Source organism: Spinacia oleracea, chromosome 1 (genome assembly GCF_020520425.1).
Source record: "Spinacia oleracea cultivar Varoflay chromosome 1, BTI_SOV_V1, whole genome shotgun sequence".
In the NCBI taxonomy this organism is placed as follows: Eukaryota; Viridiplantae; Streptophyta; class Magnoliopsida; order Caryophyllales; family Amaranthaceae; genus Spinacia; species Spinacia oleracea.
This window is the reverse complement of record NC_079487.1, coordinates 44954187-44972195: the sequence shown is the minus strand read 5'-3', so window position 1 is coordinate 44972195 and position 18009 is coordinate 44954187. Positions and strand designations below refer to the sequence as shown.

The following is an 18009-nucleotide window of genomic DNA, read 5'->3' as shown; positions in this document are numbered from 1 at the left end:
ATACTCAATATTATTGGAGTTAAAATTTTACTAACACATATGGAATAGATTTATGTACTCCTCCCCTGTTTAATTGTTTAAACAGTAATAGATTATGGAATACTCAATAATAGTGCATTGATATCAAATATACCCGTTCGGAATATACTCTATTACTGATTTTAGTGCATTGATATCAAATATACCCATTCAAAATAGATATGGAATAAATTGATAGGAATACTCAATATTTTGGCCAAATTAGCATATTAAATATATCAAAAATTTTAGTCAGATCATTATATTAAACCATAAAATATATAATATGTAGTAAGTTAAAATATGATAAAATGAGTATCTTAGAGATTATTAATTACGCAATAGATTTAAGGGATAAATAATTCAATAAATTTTTTTATACTTAAGATAGTTAAATAATAATTTTCAAATATCCGTGCGTGCACGGGACCTAATCTAGTTAGTTATAATTATGAGATGAAGTTTCTCAAGGTTGTGTCTGCATCTCCTTCCTCCTCAGTCCTCAGTCTTCCCGTATTTTCTCCTCTTAAAACCCTAACAACATAAGCAGCGTATTGTAGTTGTATCCATAGTCGTCGCCGCCTCTGCCGACCACCTCCCCTTCTCTGCTGCTGCTATTCTCGGTAATTATCTACAATCGATTTTTCTGTTGATTTTATTTGTAATTTTCTAAATTGTTAAATATATTCTGGGTTGGTTTTTTTTGTTATCTTTGTTTTGGTGTTGTGAAGTTCGTATTATACCTGTATGATATGTTTCGATTTTTCTGAGACGATTGGTATCAAATTGTTAAATATATCCTGGTGTTTTTCATGAGAAATTCTACTTGAATTTCGAATAATCCTTTTTAATATGATTCAATTTTTCTGACAATCAGGGCCAATGGCGCGTCAGGGACAGGCCTGGTTATGATCGTTGTTATTTCAACTCAATTTTACATACATTTAGCTATATAGACTCCAAATTAATGTTTTCCGTGCTTTATTTTAGTCTTCCATTGCACCCGGTTTAGAAAACCACGCATCATCATTGGTTTTTACTCTTTGTATTGAGGTAGAAATGTTTGTGAAGTATTATAATAATGTTTCTGGGCATTTTACATATAATGCTATCAGTGAATTCCTTCATAGACAACTAATAAAGGTAATATTGCTTTGAAAACCACAACAATGTTGTTGTAGATTTTTATTGCCTTCAAAGATTGAATGCATACGTAAGCCACTAGAATCACGGATGCAATGTGGTTTTTGAAGCACTATAGACATTAAAGCTAACACATAGGATGCAGTGTGGGGAGGCCTTTCAAAAGAAGTTGTTGTCCTTCGAGGATACTAATTCGTTACCTACCCTTAGCTTACACTAGTCCAAGGCCAGAGTGGACTTAGGAATTAAGGTTCTTGACTTATTTGTTGAATGCTTGATTAGCTGATTAAAAAGGGCCCTCTTCAACCCCTACTAGAAATTCTTTCGTAGGAGGGAGAGCTACTTCTCTCCTGTCCTAACCGGCTTTAATGGTACCAAAGCTGGTGAAAGAGAGGTCCTAGATTACAATCAACTAGTAGTTCAGTGAAATTGACAAGAATTATTTTGACCTAATCCCACGAGAGGCTCAATATAACAAAGTACTCTAGTTCGCCCACATACCACTCTTGGGGAATCATACAGGATGATCCCTGCAGACTGGTACTGTCTTGAGAAACAAACTTCTTAGCCTAGTACAGGAACCTTGGAACTAAAAGTTCAATAAGGTTTAACTAGCGAAGTCCCATTCGCTACTCGCTAGTGCTCTTTTAGGAAGATGCTTATCAACTACTCGAAATACTTGGAAAAGGAGCTCATTGTTTAGCTCATTAAACTGAGCTATGACCATGACTCTTCCTTGTAGACCTAGTTATGGCCCTGATTACTGGTTTAGGCAACATAGAGGTAATGTCTATCCCTGTACTTAGTTTAACATTTGAGGTTCAATATAAAATCTCTAATTCTGGCCATAACTAAATTGGTTTCCCAGGTCATGAACTGTTAGAAACTAAATGCAACTTAATTAAACCAATAAACCGCCGGGGACTCTTATTGGAGATTGGAGTCAAAATCAGACTATTACTTACATGCCAAGACAAACTTTAACAGGTTGCTGCCAAATTTGCATATGTTGTAGGAATTGGTAATTCATTGGACAACTTCATGTGTGAAAACAAGACAATTCCGCAATCCGCAAGGCTTTTGGTTTTGTTAAGTTTCTTGTTTGTTAATATTTTGTTTCCTAGTTATTACAATTGTGAGTCAGAAACCAATAGTATTTTTATATGTAATAATCCCTAGAATTATATTCTTGGGGAGAGTATTATAATTCTAGATTTCTAGTAGACGAGAGTTTATAGTTTAGCCTGTAAAAGGAGGTTAGGCCTAGCTAGAAAATAAGAGGGAAAATACAATTGGTGAAAGGAAATATCAAAGAGGGTTATTGTGTTATTTTGTAGGAACTTATTGATACAATATTATTTGAGGGGAGGAAATATAAATTTCCTCACAAACACTTGTCTCTTTTATTATTGTTATTTTTCTATTTGTTCGACTTTGTATTTGCAGTGTGTGTTCCTAATCCTCCGTGGAACGTGTTTGGTTATAACATGGGCCCTATAGATTATGGCTAGCCCTTTGGTTTTAAGTCTTTATTGGTCTAAGTAGGACTGAGTTAGCTCAGTTGTGCTAACTGATCAGTCTCTGTTCAATTTGGCTACTTTATCCTTGGACTAGAATTGCATCCTGTAGCCTAGTACTTCGTACTATTTTACATTCTTTCAATTAGGCAAACATTGTACTTTCTTCCATTTGATTCCTAAAAATTTTTGGGCACCTTTTTTGTGTATTAAAAATCTGTACTTAGGGAGTACATGATGAAAACTTGTCCGTCCATTTTGTTTATTTGTATTCTGAGTAACGATGCTCCTTAATGCAGGTAAGACGTTCTCACGTTCTTTATGGACACTTCACCTGCTGGGTTTCCTGTACCTCATAAGAAGCTCACTATTGATATTAAGGTTTCTCTCTGTCTCTAGACTACAGTAACAATCTTCAATTTTCCTCAAAACTTGATAGCTAGACACTGTGTTGAATATAATGTGGCATGCTCTGTTGCTCACTAATTTCCCACATGTTCACCTGAGAATCTAGCCACTTATGCTCTGTTGCCTTATTTCCCACATGAATTCTTATGAATCTATTAAATTTCCAGAAAATGCTATCTGTTGAACACGAGTCATGACAGAAACTTTGAGTACCTTATTGTTGTAAAGCTCAAGCCATATACTTCTTACGTCATTATTTATGCTGTGTTTTCTTCTGGTGAAGTTTTCTTCAATTGTGTGCTACAGTTTAATTCTTGGTTACGGAAAGTCATGTATCATTGTATCATGATTCTTATAGTTATATCCCATAACATTGTTTATCTGCAGTACTTTGTACATAAATGTGAATTGGTCTCAATCCTATATTCTGTGATTCTTTTGACCTCCTTGCTCTTCTGCTGCCATTGGTTTCACAAATGTTTGATAGATGTTTCTTGTTCTGCTTACCTCATTTCAAAATGTTTTCTTTCAGTCTTTATAAACAATCTTCTACTGATTTCAACTGTTTTGGGGTGATACTCCCTCCGCCTCGGAATACTTGAACCGGTTTGACCGGCACAGAGTTTAATACAAAATAATTGACTTATTATTAAATAGATGGTAGTTGATAGTGGGGTATTTTTTTAATATAGATAGGGGGTATGTGTCAACTTTTTAAAGGGGTAAGGGAGAGGGGGTAGGGTGCATGGGACCACAAAATAACATGTGAAAGGAATAGTTGATATAATATTAATAAAAGTTTACCATTTATAGAAACGGTGCAAGTAATCCGGGACGGCTTTATAAGGGAAGCGGTGCAAGTATTCCGGGACGGAGGGAGTATTACCTACCCTTGTACCTCAATAGATATGCGTCAAGTGGTTGGTAATGATGCTTGGAAGGGATTTTTCATCTCTAATTCTAATACTCGTACATACATTTCTTATTTATACACCCATGTGTTAATATGAAGTTCACCAACTCAATGAGGGTACTTGAGGTAATAATTGTAGCTTGTACATGGTCCTTAACTTGCTTGCCAGTTTACCTATTCTGGTAGGAATTTGAACGTATTCTAGTGCAAGTTCCTTGGTGGTACGGTTCGTGACTGTGTAGTGCCAAATTGGGTTTCTTTTTCCCTTTTCCCTAAAAATACCAATTGGACTTAGAATCTTGAAGATAATTTGACACTTTTTTTATTGGATGCTTGTATCATGGTTGGCAGGGAGTAAAAACAGATCTGGTCATTTGTCGTTATGAAGATCATTTCCTTGTGAGTATTGGACTCATTTTTCTCCATCTAGTGGGCATTCTTTTTGACGGCCTCTCATGTTATTTTCTATCCACCAGGTAATGGTAATTAAATAATAGGTTGAAAACAGGTAATTGTGACTCAACTTGGAAGTATGGGAACGTTACTGCAAGCCAGAAAGGAGGAAGGTGTATCAGTTCACCCGACATTTAATGTTTCTGTTATATTTGGCAAGCGAGATGAGGTAAGCTCGTCCAAAAATTCTTATTCAATTGATTAAAGCTTTCATGTGGGAGTAAATAATTTGAGTGAGAATTATCTATGCAGCCAATGCTATTGGTGTGTGCTCGCCAGCTGATTGAAAACATAAGGTATTTTTTTTAATTTTTATGTAAGTTTTTGAGCAATCTTTTAAATTGATGTGTTATGTTTTCATTTTTTAGAATACTTGGTGTGTCTCACTTTGAAGTAATTAATCGGTTTCAGTCATCTTAAGCAGAAAGTTTGGTCTATGGATTCCCAGAATGCATCCATGCATAGGCCTGCTTTCTGCCTAAAGTCCTTAAAACTGTTTTTCTATAATAGGGTCGTGAATGGAGCAGAACTTGGCGATGGTTTATCTTCACCTCTCTCCATTGTCTGCTGGCTATCTACATCACCCTGGTAGATTTATCTAGGATTTGAAGGGGAGTGGAGTTGAATGATAGGATATAGATAGACTTTGGGTCCTTGGTTTGCATGACTAATTTATATCAGTTGGGAAGGAGCTTCTTGGAAGAGCCATGTAGCAGTTATGCAGACTTTGCTGCCAGGGGGGTAAAAAGGTACCTAACAAACAAACTTGATGAAAACATTTTAAGCCCTGACCCCTTATCGATGCTGAACAATTTTCCCTAGCCTACTGGTCCATTATTTATGAAGGATTGTGCTAAGGAGCCAGGGTAAAAAAATCTGCAATTTTAGACACATTCACTTCTCTTGTCCTAGAAGATCAATTACATATTTATGTGAAATTCCAATGGTTCTACATATGCGACATAATATCAATCATATAGAGAGTAATTGGTAATTGAATGGCCTTGCCGCACCGCCGCTAGCAGAAGCTAAACGCTTTAGAAAGCGTGCTAAAAACACTGCTTTTGTCGGCCTTTCTGTGTCAACAAAAGCATAGCTTTAGCTATAAAACAAGCCTAAGTACATGTTTGATATAAATTTAGGAAAAGAAATGGAACTGGAACAAAGAAGGAAAAAGGGTAATGTGAACTATTCCCATTACTAGATTAGGTCTCGTGCATGCACACAATGTATGAAAACGCGTAACAATAAGAGTCCCAGAGCCTAAGCGCAAGGGTGCGGCTCATTGAAGTTAAAATTAAAGGTTTCTTTAATATTATGCATATATATCTGTCTAAAATAGAGTACTTAAACCATAAAAATATGTAAACATAAAATTTTCTTCCCTATTAACATATAACATAGTGTTTATCATGCACTATCCATCCACTAGAAAGGGAATATACTATAAACACCGGTGGCTATTGTCTTCTTCTTTCCTTCCTTTCTTTTTCTTTTGGACTCTTGGCCAACTTTCTATTGTGTTGTTAAGGATTAATAGGATGTGGTCCAGACTTAGTTTTAAAAAGCGTGCCTAAGCGCGCTAAAAGCGAGAAGCGACCCTAGGCGCAGCAGAAAATGCCCCACCTTGCATAGGCGAAGCGAACTACAAGAAGCGCGCGCTTCTATGCGCTTTTACTTAAGCGTCAAGCGAAAAAAGCGATCGCCTTTTGGTCTTGGAGCATGTTTTATCGTGTTTTATGCATGAACAGTGACAGTTGCACAAGAAATAAGAGGCATGTGACCCTGACCCCACCATCCCTTAGCTTAGACAAAAAAAGACAAATGACACTAAAAACAGTAAAAAGGAGGGATGGAAATGAAAGGTTTTTGGTTTCTTTGTCATTTTATCCTTTTAATACTCTTCTATTTTAATTATATTTATTTTTATATTCGTTTTAGATTAGCCGTCGACAATTACCTTTTTCTTTTTGTTCTTTCACGTGACCTTTCCCCTTCTTATCTTTGTTTTTTTTCTCTTTTTATTTTAGCATTGAATATCTATTTTACAGTTTTACACCATTTTTCTTTTTCTTTTTTTCTCAATTTTTGTTGTCCTTCCCTTATAAGAAATAAAATAAACTACTCCATCCGTCCCGAAATACTTGACCTGTTTTCCTTATCGGGCCGTCCCTTAATACTTGACCTATTTCTAAAAATGGAAATATTCTAACAATATTATATTATTTCTCACTCCACCCCCATTAACCCACCTACCCCCTACTCCATACAAAAAATAATTAAAAATTCAACCCCTACTCTCCCCCAACCCCACCTCTTAACCCACCTCCCACTAACTACATTAAAATAATACCCCACTATCAACTACTACCTATTAAATTAAATAAGTCAATTCAAGTCTCTTAAACTCTGTGCCGGTCAAACCGGGTCGAGTATTCCGGGACGGAGGGAGTATTGCCTAATTATGTACTTATAGATTTTGGGCATGTTGATCGAAGGATTTAATTTTTTAGGGCCTTTTCCCTTTAATTAAAAAACAAGTCTTTCACCATTAGTAAAACTGTGCTTTTTAATTGAATTTTATATCACTAAAATATTTTTTTAAAAATAATTTAAGCTTGCGCTTTTGCTTCGCGCTTCGTGCCTAGGCTCCAAGGACCCTTAGCGCTTCGCGCTTTTTAAAACTAAGGGTCCAGAACACACTAACAACATAAAAGGAGAAGATTCCAACATAAAATAAAAACGAGAAAAAGAATTTCAATGAAGCGCAGAAAAGCACGCTTCATGCGCTTCTTCCAAAACGATTCGCCGAGGATTAAATAAGCGCTTCGTCCTTGAGTTTTGCGCTTGAGCGCTTTAGGAGCGTTTTTCATACACTCATGCAAGAATATTCTAAAATTATTGACCAATTCTTTAATGCTTTGTCTTTTTCCCTCCTAAGTTATTATATAATTAATAAATCTTGAACATACTCATTCAACCAGCTTACAAAATATGCAATTTCCGTCCTATTACATATTTCGTGTGGAAAATTTTAAATGGCACAGTTATTTAGGCACGTTTGCCAATGCACGATTTCACACATTAATATCTTTAATTATGGATAAGAAAAAATTATAAAAAGTTGATATTTAAAATATATTTATTGAGACGAATCTAATAAGACCCCACACGATATGTTTTTTTTCTTAAGTATAAATCACAAAAGGAATTCAAATGAGCTTGTGTGAACAGTGTCTAAAACCTAATTGTGTCATGTAAATAAGAACGGAAAAAATATTATTTATGTTTGATACGCTAATTTGACTAAAATATTCGATATACTAATATGTTGATATGACCAAAATATTTAGTAAATATAGTCTTCATTATTGATATAATGATTTGACTAAAATATTACCAAAAATCATTTTTAACAAATTATTATGTTTTGTTTTTTTGATAAACAAATTAATTCATTGATAAAAAGTCATACGACATCTACATAAAGATTTAAATCTAACAAATACATAAAAATCGAATCAAATAAAAACTTCCTTTCACCATAGCTGCGATCGTAGTATATCAAATATTCTGTATACCCTCTTTTATATTGCTATGATTTACAGCCTTCATTGACGAGGGGGTCTATAGATCTGTTGTACAACAACAACAACAACAACAACAACAAAGCCTTAGTCCCAACATGATTTGGGGTCGGCTAACATGAATCGTCGTAGGAGATCGTCAAAAAATCAAGGAAGAGAGTGGAATTAATGAAAGTAAGATAAGAGAAAAATGTATATATATATATTATAGAAGAAAATATTGTAAAAGATAATAAAAATAAGTAAAGTTTATAATAAATGAATAAGTAAAATAAGTATATTTCAAAATAGCATGTAAATTAAAAAAAATTTAAAGAATTTTAAAAATAAAATAAAAATAAGAATAAAAATAAAATAAAAAATAGAAAGAAACAAAAACATGAAATCTGTATAAATCAACTGAAGTTATCAATGTATATTCTCTCCCTCTACTCTGTCCTATCCAACGCCATATTTTCCTCAGCTCATATCGTGCTCAATCACCTTCCTCCAAGTTTTCTTAGGTCTTCCCCTACCCCTTGTAATTCTATCACTTTTGTAGGGGAATACAGTTAAACATAATAACATGTGCGGAACAATCCCCAAAGCCAGGAAACATGTATAAAGCACAGATTAAGCAAACTTACATTCGAAGCGTGTTTTTCACAATAATCTGTCAACGAACACGAACAAAGAACTCCACTTGTCGTTCCTCTACTTGGTTCACCGACACGTTCAGATCCGTCTTGATTATCGTAGCTTAGACAATCGATCAAGAGATTTGCTTTTGGGATGAACACACTATGGAGGCACAGAGAGAATTAGGGTTCTCTGTTTTCTCCTAGGGTTGTGTGTAATCTGAATTGTGATTGCCTTAGTTGGAAATTAGGTCATAAGGTTATTTACATAACCTTACTAACCGACCAAGCCCGTAGGCAAGGCCGGCCAGCAAGCCGTGCGTGCGACAACCACAGCGCGCTGGGCCATGGGCCTCGCTTGCTGTGGCTGTGTCGCTGCACAGGCCCGCGCGCACACGCCCAGTTATGAGCTTGAGATTGCTCATCGAATTAGCCAATTCGTCAACCCCATTGCCACCAGTTTGGCACAAGGGTCGAAAAACCTGCACACTTATCCTCGAGGCTACTTAGGAGAGCTTGAGGTTCAAAAGTAATGAACCTCCCTCTCCAATTCTCAGGGATAGACTTAAGGATGAACTCCGTGACAAGGTACTTGTGAAGTGCCCAACTTCTGTACCTTTCAGGAGTCATGCCTCGCGCATCATAGCTAGGGAAAGGTCGTTCAATGACATAATGTATGCCATTAACTTTCAAAACTTCGACAAGTTTCCCTTTCCATTCAAGAAAATTAGTCAAGTCTAACTCGACATCCAGAATTTCAGATGATATGATTGTTGTTATGTTTGCGACCATTTTGATTACTACAATCGAAAAGAATTTGCAATAAATAACCATTCATACAATTCAATAACTTTGAAATAAAAGCAAAACATGCAATCATTAAAGCTATTAAAACATTTCATTCATGCAAAAAGCAAAAACATGGTCCGAAATGAATGAAACAATTCCAAGACCCCAAAAGTCCTAAATACTTAAGCAGCTTTAGCATGTCTTAAGTATTTTAAGATTTTAGGTAAGCAAAACCTATTGCTAGTAATCTCCAAATTACTCTTGGTTAATAAATTAATGCCATAATTTATCCCATTGCCACAACTTAATGCCATTGTTGTTTGAGTTATAACCACAATCAACGTGCTCCTTTAGGACGTCTTACCATCTAAGTCAACTAAAATAGCACCTCGCTTTAGCGTAAACCTACTATCTTAGATCCCTAGATTTTTGTAAGTGTTGATTTGGAAGGCAATTTTTAAAACTCAATATTACTTGGACCTAGTTGTTTCTATGTTGGTTCGATTATTTAGTGAACTTAAAACTAATCGATTCATAGGAAACAACCTGTTCATGCAAAGCATACATACATTCATACATTGCATAATATATATATATTAAATTGCATAAACAATTGGTGATCTAGTATGGCCCAAAACTTCTTGTCTTGAAGCATCCAATCTTCATCACCTCCTTGTTAGCTTGGCATCGTCTTGAATCTTCGTTCAAATGCTAACTTAAAGTTCTAAACTTAGAAATACTTGAAAATAATAAATTACATCAAAATTTCCATGGTACGCAGACCATATTTAAAACTTTACATTCAAAGATAGAACGGTGCGCATACCGTATTTAACTATCCTAAATTTGGCCATACTAGTCACTTGGAGTACCTGCATTGCATAAAATATATATTCTATGCATTCACCCATTCGTATGCTAAAACGAATGGCCCATGTTAATATGCAAGTATTTATGTGAATTAATTAAAATTCACGTTCACATAAACGCGTCCTAAAAGATTAATCAATTTCCAAATTATTAATCCTTAGACTTTATTCTAATTAAAATTGAATTTAATTAAAATAATGCGACCTACGAAGTAATTAAAATAATTATTTCATTTTGATTTCATTTAGTGGCTCCCACTCAAACCAATAATTATTCCGGATAATTAATTATGAAATATTAAATTAAAACTCGCGGCCCGGCCTAAGCAAATAAAATATTAAATTAAAAATTCCGTTAGCCCAAATTAATGCAAATACATGAAGCACAACTAATTAAATGATTTAAAAAAAAAAATTTAATCAAACGGCCTAGGCTTGCGCCCAGCCCGTCGTGCGAGAGGCCCAAGAGCACACGAGCATTGCCCGCGCGCGCCCAGCCCATCGCACCGCATAGCATGCCATCGCTCGCCCATCGCTCGCGCGCCATGCCTCGCCCACACGCGTCGCGCGCCATGCCTTGCGCATGCGCATCGCGTACCCGCAGCCTAGCTGCCCTGCGTTGCGTGTGTGTTGTGCATCGTGGGCGCTCGACGTCGCAAGCATCGCGCTTTGCTTCGTCGCAGCCCCGCAGGCATCGCCCGCCCCTGCCTTGCCTAGCGCGCACGAGGCACGCAGCTCGTGCTGCTGCCCGTGTCGCATGGCACGGCTCCGCATAACGGCCTCGTATGGCTCGACGAGCCATACTTCCATCATGCCTATGTTCGTGTTTTTGGTTCGTAAAACGGACCAACCTAATTAAAATTAAATTTTAATTCACGAACTTGCATTAATTTTATTTTTCAAAAAGTTACGATTTAATTTTCGAAAAACAACGATTTTTAACGATTTAATAAACTTTAACGACAATCCAATTTCGTAAAATTAATAAATCAAGGGCTAACAATATTCAAACTTTTAAGAACGATCGAATCAACTTTAAAATTTGAACCTTAAATTAACAAAATCCGAAATTTTACATCGTTCATAAACAATTAAATTTCAGATTATTAATAAATTGGTTTAACTACGATTAAAATTAACGAAACCATTCAAAATTTTAATCCAATAATTTATAAAATTTGCCACTGACCCTTGAAATTATATCCCCTTTCCCAATTAACCGAATTATTAATCCATAATTAATTAAAAATCAATTAGGGTTGTAAATTTTACGAATTGGGGAAAGGCAAAATTATGGTTTATACTTATCGGAAAAATCTGAAATTTTCACCATAGATCAAGCATGTACCCAGAAACATTGTGTCAAAATTTCAAGCAATTCCGAGTAGTTTAGGTCGACCTTTTAATTGAATTACTGTCCGACACATTTAATTTTTAATGAAAAATTAACAAAAAGCCCAAAAACTGATGCTTCGAGGCCTATTTTCGCAATTCTATTCCCATGAGTTGATCTTAGAAAATCGTTTTCCATCAGATTAGGGTTTTAAAAATCGAAAAAGCGAATTTCTTTGATTTCGGAACTGCCAATTTCGCAATTAATCCCATAATTCGAAAAAATTCCAAAAAAGCAACAAAAATTCCAAAAATTTCGATAATGCAAAAACAATAATAATCATGCTAATTCATGCTTTGAATACATAAGGCTCATGATACCACTGTAGGGGAATACAGTTAAACATAATAACATGTGCGGAACAATCCCCAAAGCCAGGAAACATGTATAAAGCACAGATTAAGCAAACTTACATTCGAAGCGTGTTTTCTACAATAATCTGTCAACGAACACGAACAAAGAACTTCACTTGTCGTTCCTCTACTTGGTTCACCGACACGTTCAGATCCGTCTTGATTATCGTAGCTTAGACAATCGATCAAGAGATTTGCTTTTGGGATGAACACACTATGGAGGCACAGAGAGAATTAGGGTTCTCTGTTTTCTCCTAGGGTTGTGTGTAATCTGAATTGTGATTGCCTTAGTTGGAAATTAGGTCATAAGGTTATTTACATAACCTTATTAACCGACCAAGCCCGTAGGCAAGGCCTGCCAGCAAGCCGTGCGTGCGACAAGCACAACGCGCTGGGCCATGGGCCTCGCTTGTTGTGGCTGTGTCGCTGCACAGGCCCGCGCGCACACGCACAGCTATGCTCGGCCATGGGCCTAGCGCTGCCGTGTTGCCTTGGCCTTTTGCTCGCTCGCCTAGCGCGCCCATGGGCCTCGAGTGCTTCGCGCACTCGGCTCGTGGGCCGCCCTTCGTATTCGCGTTTAATATATTTCCGATATATTATTTATCGTTTCGTATAAGACGAATCACCGTCGTACGATACGATTTATTCGTTTCGCCTAGCTTACGAATATTCGCGATACGATATACGATTACGATGCAAGGTCGTATCGTATAATACGTTTCCAACTTAAATCCCGAAAAGCTATTAAATGAATTTCCGATTCATTTAATCCGGTGATCTGTTACGTGTCATTGGTGTGACCTTGTAGGTTCAGTCAGGAGTAAGTTATGAGTTCAATATCCATTAGAACTCACTGATCGGAAGCATTGCTCCAGCTAGCTGTTCCGATCACTTGATCTCACTGAATTAATTGTTCGCAATTAATCTGAACCTTGGTATTAGATTTAATGCACCTTGGGTGAAGGACATATTTCCTTCAACTTTGCCCCCCTTCTATTCTCCTAACCGGGGCATCACTTGGTCTTCTGCTCACATGTCCAAACCATCTTAAACGATTTTCCATCTTCTTAAACTCAATCGGTGCAACCCCTACTTTCCTCCTAATAATCTCATTCCTCAAACGATCCTTTCTTGTATGCCCACACATCCAACATAACATGCGCATCTCCGCCACATTCATCTTGTGCACGTGACAATGTTTCACTGCCCGGCATTCTGTGCCGTATAACAAAACCGGTCGAATTGCCATGCGGTAAAATTTTCCCTTCAATCTTTGGGGCATGCCTGAATCACATAGGAACCCCGTGGCACCTTTCCACTTCAACCAACCTGCTTTGATTCTATGGGCCACATCGCCATCCAATTCTCCATCCTTTTGGATAATAGATCCTAAATAAAGGAACATTTCAGAGCCTTGGACAATTTTCCAATAAAGGTAATCTCCCCTGTCTCTCTAACTTGGACTCCACTAAACTTACACTCCATATAGATCTATAGATCTGTTGTAGCCGTGACAAATATGATTTCCGTCCCTTCTCTTTCAATTCTGTTGTGTTTTTGCGTTAGATTTCAATAAAACTACATAGTTTCAGTGTAGTAAGTACCCCTATGGTGGGTTTGATTGTTTCGGTGTAGTAAGTACCCCTATGGTGGATTGTTTCTTTGTTAATAAAAAAGGATAGAAAATAAATAAAAAAAAGGAAAATTTGTAAATTTTTAATCCAACCTTTGACCGATTTTCTTTAATTAAGCCTACCTATGCAATATTTTTTAATAATCCCACCTTTAAGCCCTAACTACTTTTATTAGGCCTAACAGGTAATTAACCTGATTTAGCCGATGAATCATCCTACGTGGCATTATAACCACTATAAATTAAATTGTTTTTCCCCTCTTTTTCTTTTGTATCTTCTTTCTTTCTCTTTCTTCCTCATTTTCTCTGCTATTTTTCTTGTTCTCCTCTGCACTCCTTTCCCTCCTCTTCAATTTTTCTTCTTCTCCACCGTTCTTGCTCCCTCACACCTCTTCAATCGAAATTCGAAAGAAAATTACCAATTATTCGAAAATCATCAATTACTATCCCTCACACCTCTTCTCCCATGTCATTTTTGTCTCTTCTCCACTCCATTCGCCGGTCGCTGAAGTATCGAAAAGAGGGTCCTTCGCCTCCCACCTCGAACGAACCCCGGCGAAAGAAGGGTCATGGTAAGAAACCTAGGGTTTCGAATAAATTAGAAGTTGACGACGATGGTAGTGGTGGTGGTGGGGAGAGGTTGGATAATGAATGTGACATTAAGTTGTTATTGAATGTACTTGATGAGTTAGGTCTTGTACCGGGTTTGATGCATTTGGGTGAGTTTCCTGATAGTTTGAAATCTTTGGTTCAAACTGTGGCTCAAATTCCTGTATTAGGGTTTGATTTGTGTGGCAATAATTCTGGGAATTGCAAGAAATTAATAATTCTGCAGAGGTATTGGAGAGAGGAAGTACGGGAGAGAGGAGAAGAGAGAGAGAGTTGTAAAATTTTGGGTTCTTTTTTAAAAAAAGTTGGAAAACTTGATTAGTAGGCAATTAATGAACGACGTGGCAATCATTGTAGGAGGGAAACCAAGTTTAGGTTGTCAACGAAAGAAGCGTTGACTTTGTTCTCGGTAGCCAGTCACTTTGGCCTAATAAAAGTAGTTATGGCTTAAAGGTGGGATTATTAAAAAATATCGCATATGTAGGCTTAATTAAAGAAAACCGGCCCAAAGGTTGGATTAATATTAACAAATTTTCCTAAAAAATAGTGATTTTTAGGAAAAATGTTTTCTGAGGGAAAATTTTGCATCAAGAATTGACATGCATCACTATTGGTGTCTGGTTTAGTGTTAGTTTACTGTAATAGATAAATTAGTTGTTTGGTATTTTCTCCTTTTTACAATAGGTGCATCATTTTGACTTTTGACACTAATCAATTACTAAATTTTTATAATATGCATTTTTATAATTTTTTATTGATATGTAATTAAAAGTATTGATAGTCAGAGTAAGTATATATATAGAAAGTCAAAATGATGCATTTATTGTGAAACAAATGAAGTATAACTTAGAAAAGGGATCACTGGCATCAAATTGAGTATCGAGGAGGGTAACAATTTGTTACCATATGGTTGGGAACGGTAACAATTGATAGTAATGGTTTCCTTAGAAAATAATTGTGTTACTACACCTTTCGTACCACATATTAGGTAATGGAAATAGTTAAGTGATCCCATTTCCATCACGTAAAACCACTATATCAAACATGCTCTAAGATTCATACTAAAAAGGATTATTTGTCCTCTTTAAGGCCCTTATCCTGAACAGATTCATTCATATCGACAACAACATATCTAGTACCATTCATGAGATTTTGCATGATTGCACAGATTTTATTGAAGAAAGACGGAAACTACATAGTTGACAACTTGACACTCAAATTAGTTACATTGAAGGGATATGATACAAGGTATGGCCTGATTGTACTTATGCGACAAGAAGCTCAAGACAAGATGATCCGTTGCCATTATCCTTGTTCATTTTTTAATCAAGTGATATGTAACTGGTATAGGATCTAGGAATGCCCCTCAGCCCCTCTTATTTCATCTCTCATTTTTTCTGATAAGAGAAAACACCCTTCCCTCCTCTTTGTTGGTAAGGGAAGAAAGGTATTCTTGAATTTTAACACCAGCAATAATCTCTTGGATGATTTTTCCATATGTGGGACTCATCAACATAAATCGCCTATACTTTTTGAGTTTCTTCTGAAGGTCCAATTACTATCAAGGCCTATTGTTGTAGCTGAGTTTAGGTATCTAAGGCTAACCAAGAGACAATAGAGCTTGTGTATCTAGATTGTTCCAGTTTTTTCATTATGGGTTAAAAACCCTCCATCCACACCCTGAGTTGAGGGCCAGAGGGTCAATTGGAGATATCATGTATTTGGTTTCCTTCGAAGTGTGCGAAACCACCTTCCACAATATTGAAAGATTGTTTATCACCGAAATCCTGAATATACAATGGAATTAAAAAAAGATTTGTGACGACCATTATAACCCGTTAGTGGGCATCATTCCCCAATCCTAGCTTCCCTGGTACATCATCCTTGGCTATACGATTTTAATTGATTTCACCTTCTTTGACTATCTAGTTAATCACAAGCTTTCATCGGAGTAACTCCTTAGTTGTATGCAGGCCTAAGGCAGCCTTCCTAATCATGTACCCCCTCTGTCCCAGAATATTTGCACCGGTTCGAGTCGACACGCTTGCCAATGCACAACTTTGACCACCAATATCTTTAACTACATATTATAAAAACTTATGAAATATTAATATTTTGAAAATATATGTTAAGATGAAGCCAACAATATATTATATGCTAACTTTTGTTTTCATATACTAGAAATAAAATAGGGTCAAATATATTATGTGAATAGTGCAAAAAATCAAACCGGTGCGTGTATTCCGGGACGGAGGGAGTATGCATTAAGGGGAGAAACTCAGGTCCCTGAAGTTTTATTGATATTTGAATTATCCCTAGCCCAAAGTATCTTTCTTAATGTAAGTGAAGATTTTCTGCTGAATTGAACCACTTGATTCTTTCTTCTTTAGGAAAAAAAGGCTCTCCTTCCATTGGATGTTTAAGTTACTCTCCACTAAAACTCATTATTTTTCCTCCCTAAAAAGAAAGGAAGAAGTAATAACCCACACTTCAGGCACGGAGATCTCATAAAGTTTAGAATTGTTTTAACAGAAGATTGAAGAAACTTTTTTTTATTGACTGGTACATTTTTCTCGAGCAGAGGATAAATTTAAACTGTATTTTCTTTGGAAATTTTCTTGTACCTTAATACTCCCTCCGTCCCGGAATACTCGACCAGGTTTGACCGGCGCAGAGTTTAAGGAACGTGAATTGACTTATTTAATTTAATAGTAGTTGATAGTGGGGTATTATTTTAATGTAGTTAGTGGGAAATGTGTAAAGGGGTGGGGTTGGGGGAGAGTAGGGGTTGAATTTTTAATTATTTTTTGTATGGAGTAGGGGGTAGGTGGGTTAATAGGGGTGGAGTGAGAAATAATATAATATTAGAATATTTCCATTTTTAGAAACAGGTCAAGTATTAAGGGACGGCCCGATAAGGAAAACAGGTCAAGTATTCTGGGACGGAGGGAGTAGATAATAGTAACAAGGGGCAAGCTCGGTCTATGATCTGGCATGCCAGCTCTATCCAATTAGGGAAAGGCTCTTAAACAATATTTTCTTGCATTTTTACAGTTTGTTTTCGGAAGTTGTTCTGTAAACATTGACACTTTTCTTAAATTATTTCTTCAGTGCTGCTGGCTCATCTAGGTCGCTGGTACTTTCCCTAGGTCTGAAAGACCATTCAATGGTATAATCCCTAGTCAATTCCTTGGCACCTTAATCAGTTTTACCAGAATTTTTATGATGATTCTTGATACATGGCAGGGTACAGTCAAGGCCGTAGTCTTTGCAGTGATAGAAAATAGAATGTGGTAATCTTCTCGACAAATGGAACAACCGACTTACAACAGATTCTTCGTCATTTTGTCGTATAGCATGTCTGGATGCATGCAAGCAGGAAAGTAGACAAACGAGTGAATAAACGGCTTACTCTATGGCAACCTTTCTAAAGATCATGGAATTTCATAAATTTGCTAATGTTAAACCAAGTTATACTCAGAAAGTTTCACCTTTAAATACAGTTTTCCTAGGAGCTTAGAGATTTCTGGAGGAGAAAGTTTTGCTCATATCACTATTAAGTATATCATTGCCATCATTGTGCGCTAATCTTCAACTATGTTATACTTTGTATATCATTTCTCAATATAGTTTAGAAAGAACTTCTCCCTAAACTAATCTGTAGTATTTTGGCAAGGTTGCCTCAAGTTGGCCTGAAATATCATTAA

General features: G+C 36.4%; 1 protein-coding gene across 6 annotated transcripts; it reads left to right on the top strand.

Annotated features, from left to right (window-relative positions):
• The first annotated feature begins 485 nt into the window (after nucleotides 1–485).
• Nucleotides 486–17955, top strand: LOC110777634 (uncharacterized). 6 transcript variants are annotated; one of them, XM_021982220.2, is made up of 8 exons: nucleotides 497–641; nucleotides 896–923; nucleotides 2978–3059; nucleotides 4351–4398; nucleotides 4508–4621; nucleotides 4705–4748; nucleotides 17414–17471; nucleotides 17549–17955. In XM_021982220.2, exons 3-8 carry the CDS (start codon nucleotides 3000–3002, stop codon nucleotides 17597–17599), a joined length of 375 nt encoding a protein of 124 aa, XP_021837912.1. In that variant the 5' UTR covers nucleotides 497–641; nucleotides 896–923; nucleotides 2978–2999; the 3' UTR covers nucleotides 17600–17955. The 6 variants fall into 6 exon arrangements, with proteins under 6 accessions (XP_021837911.1, XP_021837914.1, XP_056690332.1 ...); XM_021982221.2 differs by having other exon boundaries at nucleotides 896–932; XM_021982219.2 differs by lacking the exon at nucleotides 896–923 and having other exon boundaries at nucleotides 486–641.
• The last annotated feature ends 54 nt before the right edge of the window (nucleotides 17956–18009 follow it).